The sequence below is a fragment of the Jaculus jaculus genome, chromosome 8 (genome assembly GCF_020740685.1).
Source record: "Jaculus jaculus isolate mJacJac1 chromosome 8, mJacJac1.mat.Y.cur, whole genome shotgun sequence".
Lineage (NCBI taxonomy): Eukaryota > Metazoa > Chordata > Mammalia > Rodentia > Dipodidae > Jaculus > Jaculus jaculus.
The window spans coordinates 126,634,604-126,655,975 of NC_059109.1; the positions used below are offsets into that span (position 1 = coordinate 126,634,604).

At 49.7% G+C, this 21,372-nt stretch overlaps 1 protein-coding gene across 1 annotated transcript in view; it reads right to left on the reverse strand.

Annotated features, from left to right (window-relative positions):
• Slc13a3 (solute carrier family 13 member 3) overlaps positions 1-21,372 on the reverse strand; it is an 89,494-nt gene that overhangs the window by 43,351 nt on the left and 24,771 nt on the right. The window contains exons 2-3 of the mRNA XM_045156919.1: positions 10,126-10,391; positions 5,761-5,924 (exon numbers count right to left, since the gene is read on the reverse strand). Coding sequence (XP_045012854.1) covers positions 5,761-5,924; positions 10,126-10,391 — 430 coding nt within the window. The remainder of the gene's footprint in view (positions 1-5,760; positions 5,925-10,125; positions 10,392-21,372) is intronic.

Below are 21,372 nucleotides of genomic sequence, written 5' to 3' on the forward strand. Positions count from 1 at the left end.
AAACGGGCACTGTCACATCACCCTTGTAGTCCGACCATGAAGATCAAACAAGCTAATGAGTGTGAGAAATTGAGCCGAGCTGCATACAGGGTTTTCCAGAAAAGACAGGAGGTGTGGGCATCATTGTTGGTGCCGCTAAAGGTGCCCTTATGAACTTGAAGCCCCCAAAAGACTCCTTATCCCTCCTGGCTCCATCAACATGAGTCTGTACTTCCTCCTGTCTGTCCTCAACCCCAGCCACCTGGCAGGAACACAGGAACTGGGTGAAAAGGGCACCTCTCTCTGCCCTGGCATGAACCGAGCTGGCCCTCAGGGACTGATCTTTAACCTGCGCTCACTCTCTGATCCTGCCTGAGGCCCCGCGACACCGGGCGGTGCAGGACAGACTTTGGTGTTCTTGGCCACTGTGTGTGCCCTCAGGAAGGTCCCCTCCCCTTCCTGGATCTCTGACTTTTTCATTTTGTCATGAGGGACTTGGGTGTTTAAACATTCACATAGCCGTCCTGTCCTGCGGGAGGAAGAATGAACGCAGGGCCCGCAGGCAACCAGCCCAATTCAAACACACAGAGCCGCTGTGTGGCCTGGATCCCTCCCCCATCCTCTCCTCTTACTTCTTCCTCAACTCTCTTTCCTCCAAACAAGTCCCGTGTGGACACAAGGAACTCAGAAGAGCCCTTGCATGCAGTAAGTGCTCAATAAATACTTGGTCTTCGAAAGCAGGGAATAAAGCATATAGAGTGGGAGGCACTGGGATTGAAAAGGAGGAAAGGGGGCTGGAGAGATGGCTTAGCGGTTAAGTGCTTGCCTGTGAAGCCTAAGGACCCCGGTTCGAAGCTTGATTCCCCAGGATCCATGTTAGCCAGATGCACAAGGGGGCGCACGCGTCTGGAGTTCGTTTGCAGTGGCTGGAGGCCCTGGCGTGCCCATTCTCTCCCTCTCTCTCTCTCTGTTGCTCTCAAATAAATAAACAAAAATAAACAAAAAAATTAAGAAAAAAAAAGAAAAGGAGGAAAGTAGCTGGGCGAGGAGACGCACGCCTTTAGTCTCAGTGGACTCAGGAGGCAGAGGTAAGAGGATCACCGTGAGTTCAAGGCCAGTCTGAAACTACGTAGTGCATTCCAGGTCAGCCTGGGCTAAAAGTGAGATTCTACCTCAGAAAAAAAGTGGGGGTGTGGGGGTGGGTAAGGAGGAAAGGGCTGAGTACCTGACACCTGCGGCCACCCCAGTGTGCTCTCACGAATCCCCGACTTGGGGAAAACAGTTTGAAAAGCAGTGAAATCCCACTGAAGTGGAGTCCACAGCCCCAGATCCGCAGGCTGAGTCCGCCCCTTGGAACCCATGTCATGATCTGGCCTGCAAACTAGGAATGGCTCAGGTTTTTAAATAGCTGAAAACTCCACAGAAGAATAACACCTGGGGAGGCCAACGATGTCTGAAATCTTCTCTTGTCACCCATACACAACATGCTCTTGGCACAGAGCCCTGCCAAAGTCGCCCTCTTCAAAGACAGCATTGGGAAGTTACGACACAGCAGCCCTCGAAGTCCAAAATATTTACTGTCTGGCTATTTTATGGGGGCCTTTTGCCAACCCTGCCACCCGGAAGACTTTGCCCTTGCTGGGACCCTGGATGTGCCATTTCACCAGAAATGACATAATGGACATGTCACGGTGCCTCTCCAAATTGTATCCACAGAGTGCTTAGAAGCATTGCTTAGAAGCATTGCTTAGAAGCATAGCTAGTTTTCAGGACCATGTGTGGTGGGGAGATACTCACAGACAGATGGCACACGGACCAACTATTATCTTTTAAGATATCTGTGTTGGGCCTGGTGGCACACGCCCTTAATCCCAACACTCAGGAGGCCTGAGGTAGAAAGATGACTGTGAGTTCGAGGCCAATCTAAGTTACATAGAGAATTTCAGGTCAGCCTGGGCTAGAGCAAAACCCTACCTTGAAAAACCACCCAAAAGGGCTGGAGAGATGGCTTAGTGGTTAAGCGCTTGCCTGTGAAGCCTAAGGACCCCAGTTTGAGGCTCCATTCCCCAGGACCCACGTTAGCCAGATGCACAAGGGGGCGCACGCGTCTGGAGTTCATTTGCAGTGGCTGGAAGCCCTGGCACGCCCATTCTCTCTCCCTCTCTCCCTCTCTCTCTCTCTCTCTCTCTCTCTCTCTCTCTGTCACTCTCACATAAATAAATAAAAATGAACAATTTTTTTTTAAAGATGTGAGCACCACACCCAGCTTCCATCAGAAAAAAAAACACCCCAAAATGCAAAAGATGCACATTTCGGGGCTGGAGGGATGGCTTAGCAGTTAAGGTGTTTGCCTGCAAAGCCTAAGGATCCAGGTTTGATTCCCCACTACCCATGTAAGCCAGATGTACAAGGTGGTACATGTGTCTGGAGTTCATTTGCAGTGGCTGAAGGCCTGGCATGCCCATTCTCTTTCTCTGTGCTTCTCTCTCTCTCTCCCCCAAATAATTTTTTAAAAGTTTATCTTAGGAAATTATCAAGGAAAAAAAATGTTGAGTGTACACATGCCTATAACCCAAGCAGCAAGAGGAGCATAGACAAGACAAGAGGATCGCTGGGCTCCCTGGCCAGCCAGTCAGTATAACTGAAAAACACGGAGTTCCAGGTTCAGTGAGAGAGTAAGTCTCGGGAAAATTAGGCAGAAGTGATAGAGGCAGACACATGACATCTTTCTCTGGCCTTCATGTTGCACATGAGTGTGCATATCTTCACACACATGCATACGTTGCATTTATACACACATGATAAGAAAAAGAAAGAGAGGCTGGGCGTGGTGGTGCATACCTTTAATCCCAGCACTCTGGAGGCAGAGGAAGAGGATCACTGTGAGTTTGGGGCCAGCCTGAGACTACAGAGTGAATTCCAGCTTAGGTCGTATTTACATCCAACGGGAGGTAGAGAGCGGGGAGGAGAGTGTCCACTCATGCCCCATATTCCAAACTTAATCAGCTAGCCACTTAATCTCAAGCGAGGCTGCAAAATTCAGCCTTCCCTCTACATGTGAGCCCATGTGGAAGGACTATGACAGGAACAAAAGAAGAATTGACACCAGGGATGAACTTGTGATTTCTGCTCACATACATATGGATTTAAATCTCTTACAAGCACATTTGCATCAATAAAGAATATGACATTTTAGGGGCTGGAGATATGGCTTAGCAGTTAAGTTACTTGCCTACGAAGCCTAAGGACCCAGGTTCAATTCCCCAGTACCCACATTAGTGAGATGCACAAGGTGGCACATGTGTCTGGAATTTGTTTGCAGTAGCTAGAGGCCCTGGCATGCCCATTCTCTCTCTCTCTCTCTCTCTCTCTCTCTCTCTCTTTCAAATAAATAAATATATGAAATATTCAAAAAGAAAAGAATAAGACATTTTAGAGTAGAAGTGAAGGGGCAGTTGCTTTGTTGTCATGAGATAAAATGAAGAGAATTGCAGTCTCCAGTGAGAGGTCCTGAAACCATCGTGCTTCTGAATTGATCTTACAATTGCCTGTCTCTGATTTCTTCATTACCCCCTATTTTTAAAAATATTTTATTTTATTTTTTATGAGAGAGAGAGAGAAAATGGGCATGCCAGGGCCTCTAGCTACTGCAAACGAATTCTACATGCATGCTCTACCTTGTGCATCTGGCTTATGTGGGTTCTGGAGAATCGAACCTGGATCCTTAGGTTTCACAGGCAAATGCCTTAACTGCTAAGCCATCTCCCTAGCCCCCGCCCCCTATTTTTAAAGCAGCTTGAAGACAGCCATTCCTTTAATTGCAGATAAAAGGCATCTCACTGATACAGCCAGTTTCCAGCCATACTGCCTGGGTTCAAAGTTAGGCTCAGCCACTTCTGCTGCTGTGTGATGTGGGGAAGTTGTCTCCCTTTTTCTCCTCACGTTTATCTGTACACAGCAGCCATTTGCATTTTTTGTTTCCTAAAATCCCCTTTCTGAGGGTAAAAGGAATCAGGAGGGCCCTCTCTTTCCTCCCTCCCTCTCTCCCTTTCTTTTTCCCTTCTACCCCCATCTCACCTGCCATCTTCCCCATAGTAACCATCCAGATTGGTTTTCATTTTTATATGATTTTGTCTGAGTGTAATGATTTTACTTATTGGCAATGTGTCCAGATGGTATTTAGGTTCCATTCTGGTTTGCTTTCCAGTCATAACTGCTTAATGAGACCCATTTATGTAACTGTCTTGTTAGTTCATATTCTCTGTTTCTCTCTTGCTTGCTGTTTTTTTTGTTTTGTTTTGTTTTTGTTTTTTGTTTTTTGAAGCAGGGGGACCTGAAAAGCTGACCTGAAACTCACTCTGTAGCCCAGGCTGGCCTCAAACTCACAGCAAACCTCCTACGTCAGCCTCTCTAGTGCTGGGACTAAAAGCGTGTGCCAGCATACCTGGCTTTCATTGGTCATTTTCTTGTCTTTTTTAAAGAGGTTTATTTTTATTTTTATTTTATTTATTTATTAAAGACAGAGTGAGGGCAAGAGAGAGAGAGAGATAGGAGAATGAGAATGGGCATGCCAGGACCTCTAGCCACTGCAAACGAACTCCAGACACATGCGCCACCATGTGCATCTGGCTTTTGTGGGACCTGGAGAATCAAACCTGGGTCCTTAGGCTTCACAGGCATAGACCTTAACCACTTAGCAATCTCTCAGATCTGTTTTTTTTTTCTTTCTTTTTTTCTTTCTTTTGAGATAGAGTCTCATGGTGTATCCAAGGCTAGCCACAAACTCACGATTTTTCTGCCTTAGCCTCTTGAGTACTGGTCTTCCAGGTACGAGGCACTCTGCCTGAGCTAATTCTGTCTCTTAAAATCAGCATGGGGGACTGGGGAGATGCATTAAACACTTGCTGCTCAAGTCTGTGTGCCCAAGTTTGACGCCCCACTCTCCATGTAAACAGTCAGAAGCTGTGGTGGGCTTCCATAATCCAAGAACACTGACTGGAAGTTGGGAGACAGAGACAGGAGAATTTTCCAGAAGCTCATGGCGAACGTAGCAAAGAAGAACAGCAGAGTGAGAACCGGAAAGATGCTGCCTCAAGTGAGAACTGGGGAGACCCAGAAGGAGTCTGCCTCCAGTGAGAACTGCAGAGATCCACCTTGAGTGAGAACTGGAGAAACCCCCCCCCCCAGTGAGACCTTGAAAGACCCACCTTGAATGAGAACCAGAGAGACTCTGCCTCCAGTGAGAACTGGAGAGGCCCACCTGAGTGAGAACCAGAGAGACCCCCGCCTCCAGTGAGAACTGGAGAGACCTACCTTGAGTGAGAACCAGAGAAACTCCACCTCCAGTGAGAACTGGAGAGACCCACCTGAGTGAGAACCAGAGAGACCCCACCTCCAGTGAGAACTGGAGAGACCTATCTTGAGTGAGAACCAGAGAGATCCCACCTCCAGTGAGAACTGGAGAGGCCCTGCCTCAAGTGAGGTGGAAAAGTGAGAATTGACTTGAAATTTGTCCTGTGATCTCCACATGTGTGATCCTCTCTCTCTCTCTCTCTCTCTCTCTCACACACACACACACACACTCACACACACACACACACACACACACACACACACATTATACACAATACAACCAGGATACCATGGTTTGTCTTCCTTGATTCCGTTACTGTCACCATTAAAACCCTTGGCTTCTGATAGCTGCACAACCCATGCAGCGTCCCTGGGCCTCCCTGTCCCCCTCCCATGGTGGAGCTGGCCGCTGCCCCCTCCCAGCCTCACCTGTGTTCTCTTCACCCTCCCAGCCGGGGTCCTTCCGAGCTTCCCTGTGGCCAAAGAGACTCTTGAGGACGGCGCTGGCGATGGGCAGCATCATGGCCGTGGAGGCCGTGTTGCTCAGCCACATGGACAGGAACGCGGTGGTCGCCATCATCCCCAGGATGAGCCTAGGAAACAGAAGAAGAAGTCACGGGTGGACCCAGGAGGACCTCTGGCCCCATGTCCCGCCCCTGAGAAATCCTTCTGGTTGAATTTCCAGGTGGAGAATTGGGGTCTGGAGAAGGCAAGTGAGTGACAGAGAGACCAGACACCTAGGCTTATTTTAGACTTAAGGTCGCATCTGGCTCAATGTGTTTAAGTCACCTGACCACAGGGACCTAAGCAAACACAGTCTAAGCCTAGAGCTTTCCCTGCCTTGCCGCCATCCCTGAGCCAAGTGGCCTGGCTCTCAGAATCCTGCTACTTTGCCTAATGACCCCCCACTCCCTCTTGCCACACCCACTGCTCATGACACTAGACTCCTTGATGACCCTCAGCATGCCTGGATGCCTGGACGCTTCTGTCCCTAAACTCCCCTGTCCCCGGGCTCTGCTTGAGCCATCCCCATTAGCAGAACCAGTGTTGGGGTTTTCCTTCATATTGTCTCTTAATCCTCCCGGAACTCTTGGAGACATATGGGATGATGTAAGAAATAAACAGATTTTTTTTTTATTAACTAAACCACTTGCCTCAGCTCCAACATGTGCTGAATAATCCTCCCCTTTCCTGCTAAATTCAGTGTTTTCTGGATAGCGCAGTGTTTCCAGTTGGTTCTGAGGCCAGTTGCCCCACTGCTTCCCTTGCTGTAACCACGACTGCTGGAGGCCAGTCACCCCTCCAGGCCGAGCTCAGAGGCTCTTGCCTCCTGGAAGGCTCTCCTTGGTTTCACCTGTGCTCTGACACCTGTACAGCCCCCCTTGGGGGTCCACTTCCACTGGGCATTGGAACCGGCTCTTCGATGGAGTCTGTCCCATGAGACACTGCTCTGCACCGAGTGGATGCTAGAAACCGAGCAGTCATCTGGAAACTTCTGTTCCTGCCACCTCTCCCCCAGCCCGCCCACTGTGCAGATCTTCTCACTCTCTCTGAGCAATTTGCTCTCAAACCTGTGCATTCTATTCTTCTCCATGGCCATTGGCCCCGGTTCTAGCTGCCGTCATCTCCTTGGAGGATAACGTGACGGTCACCTCCCAGGCTGAGGCCCGATGCTATCCCCTACCTCCTCCTACCTCCCAGCTGCCTCTCTACACAAGACCAGAGGGACACTGGAGAGAGGGGAAGAGGGAGAGAGAGAGAGAGAGACAGAGAGACAGAGAAAGGGCATGCCAGGGCTTCCAGACCCTGCAAACCAACTCCAGATGCATGTGCTACCTTGTGCATCTGACTTACGTGGGTCCTGGGCAACCTAACCAAGGTCCCTTGGCTTTGCAGGCAAGTGCTTTAACCGCTAAGCCATCTCTCCAGCCCACTTTTTTTATTTTTTGAGGTAGTGTCTTGCTGTAGCCCAGGCTGGCCTGGAATTCAAGAATGGGTGCACCAGGGCCTCCAGCCACCGCAAATGAGCTCCAGATGCATGTGCCACATTGTGCATCTGGCTTTACGTGGATGTATTGCATGCCAGTGCCCTAACCCCTGAGCCACCTCTCCAGCCCCATTCTGCTAACTTCTAATGGAAGGTGAGTGCTTCCTTAAGAAGGTGACAAGCTTCGAAGCCTGGTAATACACGCAGTGCCTGGAACTTTGCTGCCAAAAATGTTCCCGGGCATTTTTCTGTCGCACTGTAGGAGCTGCAGAGCTGTAGGATGTCATGGGCCCTCAAGCCTGCCACAGTGCTGTGGCAGTCATCAGCCCGCAGCTGGGTCTGGGCTGTCATCAGCCCGCAGCTGGGTCTGGCTACAGTCCCTAATTTAAAGAGGGTGCATGTCACTCTGGCACAAATGTGAAGCTGCACTTTGCTGCGGTTGCAGTTGTTATTTTAAATCACAGAAGTCACACTTCACGCCATTAAAAACTCTCTGGGAGGGATGGTTTAGTTTAGCGTTTGCCTGCAAAGCCAAAGGACCCAGGTTCGGTTCCCCAGGTCCCACGTTAGCCAGATGCACAAGGGGGCGCATGCATCTGGAGTTCGTTTGCAGTGTCTGGAGGCCCTGGTGTGCCCATTCTCTTTCTCTCTCCCTCACTCCCTCTTTCTTTGTGAAATGAATAAATAAATAAAATTTTTAAAAACTCTCTGGGAAGAGTGGTGATTCACAGACTGCCAAAGGGACTCATGGAAAAATAAAAATATGTACACTCCTATACATATTACTATTTCTGTTTTGTTTGGTTTTTGTTTTTCCAGGTATGGTCTCCCTCTAGCCCAGGCTGACCTGGAATTAATTCACTACATAGTCTCATGTGGCCTTGAACTCAGCAATCCTCATACCTCTGCCTCCTGAGTGCTGGGATTAAAGGCCTGTGCCACTACATTCAGCTCATATTACTATTTCTTGAAGTGACACTCCTATTTTTAAAAATTAGCATGGGGGGTGGGAACTGGAGTGATGGCTTAGTGGTTAAGGTGTTTGCCTGCAAAGCCAAAGGACCCTGGTTTGATTCCCCAGGACCCACATTAGTCAGATGCACAAGGGGGAGCACACATCTGGAGTTTGTTTGCAGTGGCTAGAGGCCCTGATGTGCCCATTCTCTCTCCCTCCCTCTTTCTCTGTGAAATAAATAAATATATTAAAAATAAAATATGCCGGGCGTGGTGGCGCATGCCTTTAATCCCAGCACTCGGGAGGCAGAAGTAGGAGGATTGCCATGAGTTTGAGGCCAGCCTGAGAATTCCAGGTCAGCCTGGTCTAGAGCAAGACCCTGCCTTGAAAAACCAAAAATAAAATAAATTAAAATTAGCATGGGTATGTGGGGAGGCATGCATGCATATATGTATGTTTGTATATGTGGTGGTTTGACCCATGTGTCCCCCATAAACTTAGGTGTTCTGAATGCTAGATCCCCAGCGGATGGCAATTTGGGAATTAACACCTCCTGGAGGCAGCGTATTGTTGAGGGCGGGCTTATGGGTGTTATAGCCAGCTTCCCCTTCCCAGTGATTGGCACATGCTCCTGTTGCTGTGTCTACCTGATGTTGGCCAAGGGTGATGTCCACCCTCTGCTCATGCCATTGTTTTCTCCTGCCATCATGGAGCTTCCCCTTGAGTCTGTAAGCCCAAATAAACCTTCTTTCCCCACAAGCTGCTCTTGGTCGGGTGATTTCTGCCAGCAATGCGACCCTGACTGCAACAGTCTGTAGGCGGGCGCACGTGTGTACGTGTGTGTATTGCAGAGGTTGATATCAAATGTCTTCCTCAAGTGCTCGCCTCATTTTTTTAAAAATTTTTTTGGGGGGGCGCGGTTTCAAGGTAGAGTCTCACTCTAGCCCAGGCTGACCTGGAATTCACAGGGTAGTCTCAGGCTGGCCCCAAAAGCACAGCAATCCTCCTACCTCAGCCCCCAGAGCGCTGGGATTAAAGGTACACTCCTTATCTTTTGAGGCAGCATCTCTCATTGAACTTGAAACTCCCTGACTTGGCTAGATTAGGCAGCCAGCAAGTCCTAGGGACCTTGCAGTTCCTACCTCCCCAGGGCTGGGGTTACAGGTACACACCACCACACCTGTTTTATGTGGGCGCTAGGGGATCCAAACTCGGGTCTTCATGCTCGCATAGCAAGCACTTTACCAACTGAATCAGCTCCCATTGTCCTGTGAAAACACCCCTATTGTGAAGGCCAGCCAATACTCTGAGAATAAGAGACAGACTCTAACGCGAGGGCCCGAAGCACTGCAGGACCGGAACCAGCCTGCTTCTCTCTCCGAGGCTGTCTCACTCTCCCCACTGCGTCCCTCAGCCCCTTCAATCCCCTCCAAACCTGAGCAGGAAAATAGCCAGCGAGGGTGGCGCAGGTCTAAGGGATCACCTGCACTAGCCTACTTAATCCCTATAAGAACCTGCAAAGCAGGTGCCATGTCACCTCACTATATAACGGGCAGAGGGGGGCACTGTCACTTTCCAGAACAGGGGACCTGGGCTTCAGCCAGAGCGGCCCGGTTACAGTATTGTAAAATCCCTGTGCACAGGGCCTGAGGACCAGTCATGCAACCCCCTCTCAGGAGTTCTTACGAGCTCAGAGGAGATCTGGGTACCAGGGCGCCCCTACTCTGTGCTGCCTAACCCCAGGAGCCCGCGAAACAGCTGCGGGGTAAGCCGGTGGATGTTAGACAGGTGGTGGGAAGTGACAGCTTGTTGGCCCAGTGGCCGAGCAGGAAGAGCGGGCTCGGGCCCTTACCTGGCTGGCTGCACCCCAACGAGCATGAGGACCTTGAGGGCGATTCTGCGGTGCAGGTTCCATTCCTCGATGGCGCTGGCCATGATCAGGCCACTTAGGAAGAGGAAGTTGGTGTCAAGGAAGTACTGGGAGCAGACCTTGCTGGAGGGCAGGATGCCCAAGAAGGGGAAGAGGATGATGGGCAGCAGAGCCGTCACGGACAGGGGCAGGGCCTCGGTGCACCAGTACACGGCCATGAGCATGATGATGTACAGGCAGCGGCCTTCCTGCGGGAGACACACACACACACACACACACACACACATAGTCGGAGGTCGGCCGGCTCCCACAGGGACAGTGGGGTCAGGGGTGGGTCCACAGAGGCTCCTTGTCTGGGAAGCAGTGGACAAGGGAGCGTCCAAGGCTTTGACCTGGAGCAGGCGGCATCACTTCGCCTTTGGCTCAATACAAAACGGGGATGACCTCACCACTCCATGCACTGCTGGAAAAATATATGAGGTGACACCATCGTCTTTGGAGGAAACCCCGAGACCAGGACGAGAGTGAACACAATTTACTTGGGGCTGGGGAGATGGCTCAGTGAATAAAGTGATGAGACCCACACGCGATGACCGGAGCTCAGATCTCCAGCACCCCTGTAAATGCCAAGTGGTTAACCCCAGTGCTAAAAAGACAGAGAGAGGGGATCCTAGTGCAGATCCATGAGCTCTGGGCTCAACTGAGAGACCTTGTCTCAATAAATAAGCCGGAAAGCAATTGAAGAAGACACTTGTTTCAAGCTCTGATCTCCACACTAACACACACATGAAAAAACAAAAATTCCTTGGGGCTGGAGAGGTGGCTTAGTGGTTAAGCGCTTGCCTGTGAAGCCTAAGGATCCCGGTTCCAGGCTCGATTCCGCAGGACCCACATTAGCCAGATGCCCAAGGGAGTACACACATCTGGAGTTCCTTTGCAGTGGCTGGAGGCTCTGGCACACCCATTCTCTTTCTCTTTCCCTCTCTTTCTCTCTCTCTCTCTGCCTTTCTCTGTCACTCTCAAATAAATTTAAAAACATGAATAAAAAATGAAATGTTAAAAAAACATTTTTTTAAAAAGTTACCTGAGGGAGCAGAGAGATGGCTACGTGGTTAAGGCACTTGCCTGCAAAGCCTAACGACCTGGATTTGATTCCCCCATACCCATATAAAGGCAGATGCACAAGCCAGCGCATATATCTGGAGTTAATTTGCAGTGTGGCTTGAGGGTTTGGCATACCTATTCTCTCTGTCTTTCTTCTCTCTCTCTCTCTCTGCTTGCAAATAAATAAATTTATTTTTTAATTATTTGATAGGGGATCCCAGAAAGTTCTGGAAGGACAGTGGGAGGTGACACAGAAAAGGAAGCAATATAAAACATGTTTCATGGGCTAGAGAGATGGCTTGCCTACACAGCCTAAGGACCCAGGCTCAACTCCACAGGACCCACACAAGCCAGATGCACAAGGTGGCACATGCATCTGGAATTCGTTTGCTGTGGCTGGAGGCTTTGATGCACCCATTCTCTCTCTATCTGCCTCTTTCTTTCCCCATTCTCTCAAATAAAATGAAGTTAAAAAAATATATAATAGCCGGGTTTGTTGCACTTGGGAGGCAGAGGAAGGTGGGATTACTGTGAGTTTGAGGCCACCCTGAGACTACATAGCGAATTCCAGGTCAGCCTGAGCTAGAGTGAGACCTTACCTTAAGCCCCCCAAAATAAAATACTAAAAAATAAAAAAAATATAAAATATGTTTAAGAGAAGGCTATCCCTATGGGCTCCAGGTGGGTGATCCTGGTGGGACTCCTGGAGACAGTGCAGAATGGGCCTCAGGCTGTCCTCCGGGTAGGCAGGACAGCTGGGGACCTCCCTGTAATGCCCTGGCCATCCCTTGTTGAGATATGCTCCTGGCAGCGTCAACGTCCAACACCCATTCAGTTTCTCCGGAGACAGGCTGAGCCCCCTCTGGCAGCTGGAGAGTCAGCCTTGGATACAGCCAGATGCCATTGGCACAAGTGGGAACGGCAAGGGCTGCTGACAACTGGCATGTCTCCACAGCACTCTGAGATGCCCATCACCGAGTGTCCTCTATGTGGAATGACAAGGTCTGACTCTCACTGGGCTGTTGGTGCCCAGTGTTGGTGTTTATCCTCATCTGTACTCCACCTGAAAGGTGTCCTCACTTGCTAAAGGTACTTCCTCAGCAGAGACTGTAACCTCAAATGCCTGGATGTACCATTGATGGGCTCTCAATCTCCTCTTGTATCTTTGCACTTTGGGAAAAAAAAAAAAAAACCCAAACATGAGTGTGCGATGTTTCCCTTTCATCGTAGGTCTGTTATAAGACAGCTAATCTATAAGATGGTATCAGACACACACACAGACCCCCCTTGGCATCTGGGGTGTGGTGCCATTGCTGGTTCACTGGTTTCTGCTGCTCAAGGAAACAGCATGCAGGTAAGGCACTCATCACCCATCAGCTATGCGACGGCCCCCAGAAAGATTAGCTCTAAAACAGAGTTTGGCCGGGAGTGGTGATGCACTTGGGAGGCAGAGATAGGAGGATCACCATGAGTTCGAGGCCGCCCTAAGATGACATAGTGAATTCCAGGTCAACCAATGCTAGGGCAAGACCCTACCTAGGAAAAAAAAAAACAAAACAGCAACATCAACAAAATCCGTGAGCAGGGCAGATCTGTAGCTCGAGTTTATGTCCCCTCCTGTGATGGGTCATCTCCGGTTGTCAACTTGACAGGATTTAGAATCACCATAGCAACAAATCTCTTGCCGTATCTGTGGGGGATTTTCTAGATCAGGTTAGTTCCGGTGGGCGGCACAATCTCATGGGATGGTTTCTTGGACTGTATTAAAAGAAAGAGGGCAGGAGAGATGGCTTAGTGGTTAAGGCCTACGAAGCCTAAGGACTCGTGGTCAACTCTCCAGGTCCCACGTAAGCCAGACGCACAGCAACACAAGCGTGCAAGGTCGCCCATGTGCACAAGGTGGCGCTCGTGTCTATAATTTGATTGCAATGGCTGGAGGCCTTGGCGTGCCAATTCTCTCTCTCTCTGTGTCTCTCACTCTCTCACATAAAAGAGGCCAGTCTTTTGGGCTTGTCTCAAAAAAAAAGAAAGAGGACTGGAGAAATGGCTTAGTGGTTAAGCTCTTGCCTGTGAAGCCTAAGGACCTTGGTTCGAGGCTCGGTTCCCCAGGTCCCACGTTAACCAGATGCACAATGGGTGCACGCGTCTGGAGTTCGTTTGCAGAGGATGGAAGCCCTGGCACGCCCATTCTCTCTCTCTCTCTCTCTATCTGTCTTTCTGTGTCTGTTGCTCTCAAATAAATAAATAAAAATTAAAAAAAAGAAAGAAAGCTGGGTGTGGTGGCGCACACCTTTGATCCCAGCACTCGGGAGGCAGAGGTAGGAGGATCATTGTGAGTTCAAGGCCATCCTAAGACTACATAGTGAATTCCAGGTCAGCCTGGGCTACAGGCAGACCCTACCTCGGAAAAAAAGGAGAAGAAGAAAGTAGAAGAATGTGGGCTGGAGAGATGGCTGGGGGTAAAAGTCACTTGCTCACAAAAGGAGAAAGCATGACGGGCCTTCAGCTTCCACCCCTGTCCACTTCCTCCCTTAGGATGGGGTCACATGACCCCAAATTTCCTGATCCTGCCATCTTTCCTCCCACAATGGACTTCCTGTTGAGTCTGTAATCTGCAAAGAAATTCTTTCCTTCCTTAAACTGCTTCTGGTTGGGTATTTTGTCCCAGCAACAAGAAAATAACTGACATACCTCCCTTCATCTCCATTGTGGTGGTAATAAAAGTTGGGTCCTACCCAGGCGTGGTGGTGCATGCCTTTAATCCCAGCCCTCGGGAGGCAGAGTTAGGAGGATTGCTGTGAGCTCGAGGCCATCCTGAGACTCCATAGGGAATTCCAGGTCAGCCTGGGCTAGAGTGAGACCCTACCTCGAATAAAAATAATAAATAAAAAAAAATGAGAGTTGAACCCTCATGAGCGGCATCAGTGCCCTTGTACAAGGCCTTAGGGTCACTCTTCTGTGTGGGAATGGAGCAGCAAGTCACCATCTTTGAGGCCAAGTGTGCCTCACTAGGCCTGGAATTGGCCAATACCTCCATCTTGGAGCTTTGTTGGGCCACTAAGTAGTTTTAGAGATTTCCAGCCATCAAAACAGTGAAAAATAAATCTCCACTGATTCGAAATTACCCAGTTATTTTGTTCCAGAGTTCAAATGGACTGAGACATACCTCCTCCCCACTGTCTCACAGCAGTGATGCCCAGGCACCCTCTGCCTTGAGACACACTTAGCCAAGACTTGCAGGGAAACAGCCCTCCTGGAAAGAGCTCCCAACCAGGAAGTGCGGTGGCCTTTCCAGCAAGGCGGCTAAGGCGCCCTGTGGTTCCTACAGGCTCTCCATCCACTCCCCGGTCTCTCACTCGCCTCCAAAGTCCCCTGTGGCCATTCTGGAGAACCAAAGGCAGAAGCGTTCTGGGAGAAGGTGGCATCTTTCTGAGATGGTTTTGCTTTTAATATAATTTATTTTTCTTTATTTATTTGAGACAGGGAAAGAGAAAGAATGAGAGTGCCAAGGCCTCCAGCCACTGCAAACAAACTCCAGATGTGTGTGCCCCCTTGTGCATCTGGCTTACGTGGGTCCTGGGGAATTGAACCCGGGTCCTTCTGCTTTGCAGGCAAACGCTTTAACCACTAAGCCATCTCTCTGGCCTCTGAGATGGGGTTTGAGAGGTATTTGGCACAGTGAGGGGGGGGGGGTATGCCTTTTGCCTCTGCTGGAAGCTTCCTTTGTATGTGGGTCTAAAAGAAAGGTCATGTCCTCTAGCTGAGAGCCTGTGTGAGCCAAACCTGGCTGACAAGAGCACGCTTTGTCTGTGCAATGGCCAGTTTTTACTTTCAAATGAACCAGGCAGATAGAACTGCAGGTTGTTCCGTTGGTTTCCATTATTTTTTAAGTATCTAGGGCCTCACACGTGCCAGGCCAGCACTCCACAACTTAACTATCTCTCCAGGACTTTTTTTTTTTAAACCACTCTCCCTTCGCTTTTTAATTTTGAGACGGTGTCTGACTAAGTCTTTACCAAAGGCTGGCCTTGAACTCATTCTGTAGTCCAGGCAGACATCGGCACTTGTGATTCTCCTGACAAGTAGCTGGGATTACAGGCCTGTGCCACCAGGCCTGCTGTAGTTTTTGTGCATCTGACTTATGTGGGTACAAGGAAATTGAACCTGGGTCCTTTGGCTTCACAGGCAAGTGCCTTAACTGCTGAGCCAACTTCAGCCCTCTGATGTAGTTCTTTTCTTTCTTTAATATTGATTGATAGGGAGAGAGAGAGAGAGAGAGAGAGGGAGGGAGAGAGGGAGGGAGAGAATGAGGGCACCAGGGCCTTTAGCCACTGCAAATGAACTCCAGACGCATGTGCCACCATGTGTATCTGGCTTCTGTGGGTAATCAAACCTGGGACCTTAGGCTGTTGAGTACCTATCAGTGTGGCTCTGGAATGAGAGGAGCTGACACTCCACAGCCAGAAAAGAACCCAGTGCATTCTACATGGGTAGAACCACCAGGAGCTGGCGGAGGGGGAGGGGGGTGCCAGGAGGTCTTATACGGTCTGTGTCAGACACTGGAAGCGTCATCTAAGGTCACGTGAGATACTTCCAAGAGAGGGCTGTAAGTCAAGAGAAATTCCTAACACCTGTTCTCCTTACTGTTTCCCAACAATGCATGATGGATGCCCTGCGGATGCTGACAAGTCACTAGCCTTGGTTTAACCAAATTTCCCAAATCTACCTGTCCGTACGTTTGAACGCTTAAGTTCTATACAGCTTGGGTTCCATGGAAACCAGTTTGGAAATGCTGCCCAACTGCAGCATGCAAAGATGGTGTCATTCACCAGGAGTCACTTCCTGTCTCCCCAGTGAGGAGCAACAAGCAGGGTCCCTGTTTGCTCCATCTCATTTTTCTTCTGTGTCCCTAATATCAAGCACACTGCCCAACACATCGTAAGGGCTTGGTAGCAGCATTGGGTAATGGCCGAGAAAGGGGATGGATGGATAGATGGATGGATAGGTGGGTGGATGGATGGGTGGGTGGGTGGATGAACAGATGGGTGTGGGTAGATGGATGAATGGTGACCCTTAGTCTCTTGGCTGGGCCCCAGGCTGGAGCTTCAGGACTCAGAGAAGAGGAAACAAGCCTTTGAGCTCAAGGGCCTCAGGGTCTTGGGCAGAAAAGGTGCCTGCAGACATTTAGCTGTCCCCTGGCAGGCGCGGTTCCAAATCCCTTGGGGATGCAGGTTGGGGGTGTAATTAACTTAGCTTAGAGGCCAAAAGGGGTGAGGAGGGAAGACTTGGCCCTGGATGAGCTCCCAGAGCACCATCTCACTGCACATAAGCTGCGGAGGTTGAAGGTCGGATGCTCCCTAGTCCTACAGGCTTCGGAGCATCGACTCCTTATCATTCCTCAAAACCCAGCACTGCCTTGTGCGGCCACAGGAGAACGGTGCGGATTTCATCCTTTGACTCATCAGGAATCAGTAAGCGTAGCCGGGCGTGGTGGCGCGTGCCTTTAATCCCAGCACTCAGGAGGCAGAGGTAGGAGGATTGTCACAAGTTCGAGACCACCCTGAGAATACCTAGTGAATTCCAGATCAGCCTGAGCTAGAGTGAGACCCTACCTCGGAAAAACAAAATAAATAAATAAATCAGTAAGTGTGAGCAAGAGAGATAGAAAGAAAGACAGAAAGAGAAAGAGAGAGCAAACACCACCCAGGTGAAGGCTTTCAGAGGACTAGCTTCTGGCTAGCAATACTCAGCTCGGAGCTTAGCAGGGGACAGGAGAGGGAAAAGGACATGACCGTGGCCGTCAGCATCACAGGGATTATAAGGGGGATTTTAAACAACGTCACGCCAACTGACAACTTAGAGGATATAGAGAAACTTCTTGAAAATTTAACTTACTCGACTCTTGGAAATAGAGGTAGAAATGCATCTGCTAAAGAAACGGCACCAGGCAGCCATCTAAAACCTCCTTGCCGCCTAGTCTCACCTGCTGGCTGCAGTAAAATTCTACCGAGTAGTGAAGGAACAGAATGTATGCTGCTTCTGCGTAGATTCTTTCAGAGACAGTGGAAAAGAAAAAAAAAAAAAATTGAAACTTCTTGGTCTCACTTGATGGGGCCAGTATCTCCCTGGGCTGCCGTGGCAAGGCACCGAAGAAAAGCTGGCATTGTTGAGAGCTGTGCTGTGTGACATCACCTGGGACATTCCGCCTCTCCGCTAACCCAGCGCTATGCCCTGAGCATTTCCTAACTAACTCCCGGACCACTTCCATGTATGTTTAATGTCGCCAAGCACCTTTATAGGAAGGTGTGATTACCTCCTCTCTCTTTTGGGGGGAGATGGGGAGGGGGAGCATTTAAACATCCATTTTGGTCATGCCTAGAGCTATAACCATGTACTGCAGTCTAAAGTCCTGTTCAGCTCACAAACTACATCTACACGGGCAAAGTCTTCTCTCCTAAGAATTTGGGGATCCCAGCAATACCAAGCACTGACAACCCACAGTACTCACTATCAGGTGCATTTCTAATTGACTTGTGTGCATGGCCTAGCGCTGTGCTCACGACGCTCTGAGGCAGGCTCACCATGTCCATTCCATGACAGAGTGACTGCTGGGCTGAGCGTGAGTCATGTAAGTTGCCCATTGTGGCTGTAGTGATCTGGACTCGGGCACTCGTTCAGGCCCCAGAGGATACGTCTTTGCCACTGTGTTCTCATCCAAATCCCACACCCTCCCTTTCCTCCCGCAGGCCTGACACTGTCGCATTCTTAGTTCTAGAACCACTCTCCCCACTCTGATCCATCCTTGCTGTTTCTGTCTTTGGCCTCCGCTCTGAACAGCCATTACCCACCCTCCTGAGCCCTGATCCAGGAGCCTCCTCTGTTGAGTTCTGACTTCTCTACTCCAGAAAGCAATCGGGAAGTCGGGAAGCTCTTGTGATTCCTCCCTTGACGGGTGGGCACTGGTGCTAACACCAGCAATACTACAGTTCCCAAGCCCGTATGTGCTCTGTGACCTGACACCATCCAAAGGGCGGCCTTGCATTGCTTCAGTGACAATGGGGCTGTTACAAGCCTAGGGAGGAGGCGCTACAATTAGCTCCATTTAATAGATAAGGCATCCAAGACACAGAAAGACTTCGAACCTGGCCATGGTCCCAGAGTGGGTGGGAGTGGGCAGTTTGCTGAGGAGGTGTGGTGGGGGGGGGGGAGAAACTAAGCTAATTATCCAATCAGCACCAGGATAAACACACCATGATTAAGTCTATCCCATGGCACATTTGGGATATACTTAACACCTAGAAACCAGTCATCTGTCTGAAGTTTACAGCCACCAGGACCTCCTAATCTGGCATTCCCAACTGAACCATAGCTTCACTGCAAAGGAGGGAGAACCCAAACATTCTGAGGACACCAGATGATCACAAAGAGGGCAGCCTGGCTTGGTCCACTTGGACCCTGCCTAAGTGGCTGGCTTCTACATGACTCTTAAAACCATCCCTGTGTCTGAGAAGCCAAGGAGTGGAGGTAAGTAGCTATAGAAAGCCATATCCCAGGGGGAGAGCTAAGTATTCCCCCAAGGAGTCTTCTAGTCTCCCACCCTGTAGGGCTCACAAGAGAAAGGTCTGCTTCCAAGGGAAGCCAAGGAAGACCACAGGCACCTGCGGTACTTACTCTTCCGGTCCCCACCCCACTTCTCTCAGTGGATGCAGGAAGAAGGAATGACATCCTACAGGGCCCTCAAAAAAAAAGGCAGTTCCTCCTAACCCCCTCCCAGCTTCCCATCCAAGTAGGGGAAGGGATAAATTCTTTCTTAATAAAGTTCCATGTTTTGATCGCCACTCACAGCTGACAGTTTCAATTCCTGCACTGAGATCTTATTTGTGTATGAAAGCATCTGGGGATGTTAACTATTTCTCAAGAATGATGGGAGAAGTCATGTGCTTTCAGGGATCCCCCACATCCAGTAAGAGGAATGGAACTTCCCCTATGGGAAACATTTCACAGGAACAGCTGGGGTGATAAATATGCGTGAAAACAGTCTCACTGAGCTGCAGTTTACAAGCAATAGAATGCACCCACTGTGAACTCTATTCAAGGATTTAAAAAAAATTTTTTTTTTTGGCTTTATGTTTTTATTCTTGTGTAACATTTTTAGAGAGAGAATTGGCTTGCTGCTGAAATGGAACTCCATATGCTTGCGCCACCTAGCGGGCATGTGTGACCTTGAGCTTGCCTCACATTTGTGTGTCTGGCTTACGTGGGATCTGTAGAGTCAAACATGGTCCTTGGGCTTCGCAGGCAAGCGCCTTAACTGCTAAGCCATCTCTCCAACCCTGTTCAAGGAGTTTTGGTGAACATCCCCTGTCATATCCACCAGATCAGGACACAGGCATGGGGAGCTCCCACACCAGAACCTTCTAGGTTCCCTTCAGTCCCATCCCCACAACTCCTGCACAGCACTGGCGACGGCTTTGGGGCTTTATCTCAGGGGAACACACAGGGCTGACTCTCCTCTCTGGCATTTTTACTCAGAGGCGATGTCTATGAGAGTCAGCATGATGCTGTATCAGACCCCATTCTTTTTCAGGGCCAAGTGTGCTCCATTCTGTGAACACATGGCTGTGTGTGTGTACACCTTCCACTGAAGGACATAGGATCACTTCCAGCTCTGGAGTATTATGAGTAAAATCTGCTTTGAGGGGAAGGATGGCCTGGGAGCCCTCCTGAGCAGTGTTTCCATTCTGCATGCACAGACATAGGCGGGATATGCTGTGAATGTCTATTGTAAGGGTCGCCTTTGAAAGGGTCTGAGTCCCTGGCCTTGACTTTCTCCCTCTCCTGTCTTCTTCTTTTATCTTTCCTTTCTCTGTCCTTCCTCCCTTTCTTTTCTTCCTCCTCCTTATTTCTCTCTCTCTCCCTCTCCCCTTGCCTCTGTCCCTTCCTCTCTTGGGCTTCTCTGACCCATGTAGAGGCATTGACTCTAGAGCTAGGAAGGCGACAGAGGTTGGGAAGCTGATCCTTGGCCCACACCAGCACGTGGGTCTGGAATGTGTTCCATTGCCTTACTAGTTAGAGATTGGAACAGTACCAGTGACCCCAAATAGCTTCCCTGCCCCAGCTGAGCTTCCTGTGGGCAAATGGCTTCAGGTTTACCATGTGGACACGAGGCATCTAGTGGAGAATTAATAGAGCCACTGCCTCTCAGCCCCTCCTGACCCTGCTGGGCCTGGAGGATGGAGCCAACTTCCAAAGCAAAGCTCCTAAGATTAGCATGGCTTTACACACCTGGAAGTACAGTTGGGAGGATCAGGGGCCCAAGGTCCTCCTCAGCTCCTCAAGAAGTTCAGGACAACCTGGGCTACATGAGACCCTTCCTCAAGAAACCATCAAACTAAAAATTAAAATACAGCAAACTTCTCCAGTGACGCTTGGGGCAAGGGTGTGGGCTGAGGCTCTGGCTGTAAAGGAGTGGGCTAAGACAGGCAGACCCCTGTACCTGCTGTCCTTGCTGCCTGGCCCTCCTGTCCTCTATCTCGGGCTCCTTGTGGCTCAGCCTGACGTCAAAGGTTCCTACTTATGAAGCTCACCTCTGCGCACACCAACCAACCAGGGTGCGCCGTGTCTGGACCTCGTTGTCACCTGGCACCTACCTTCTCACTAGTTGAAGTTCACGGGGCTCGTTTGATTGCTTGTTTGTCATTATCTCTCCCTCCTCCAAACCTGAGCTCCATGCAAACGGGGCCCTGGCCTGCCTTTGTTCTCCTCAGTCCTCAAGGCCTCGATTAGATGTCTGCTAAGTGAATGAAGAAATGATAACAAACCAGGCACTCCAAACTCAAAGGCAGGGGCCATTCAGTGAGAGAAGTCACAGCTCTTGCACAAGTCTGTTTTGTACCTTTGCAGTGTTCTGAGGTCAGAAAGCATAACAAGCAAACATTGTTCTATCAGTAGGAAAAAAAAATAATGTCCCACTGGAGGGTCTCCATATAAAGCCCAGCCTAGCCTTATTTTATTCGTTTATATGCAGAGAAAGAGAGAGAATAAACCCAAGAGCCCCTACTCTTTCCACTGGAACAAATTCCAAATGCATGTGCCTCTTTCTTTCTTTCTTTCTTTCTTTCTTTC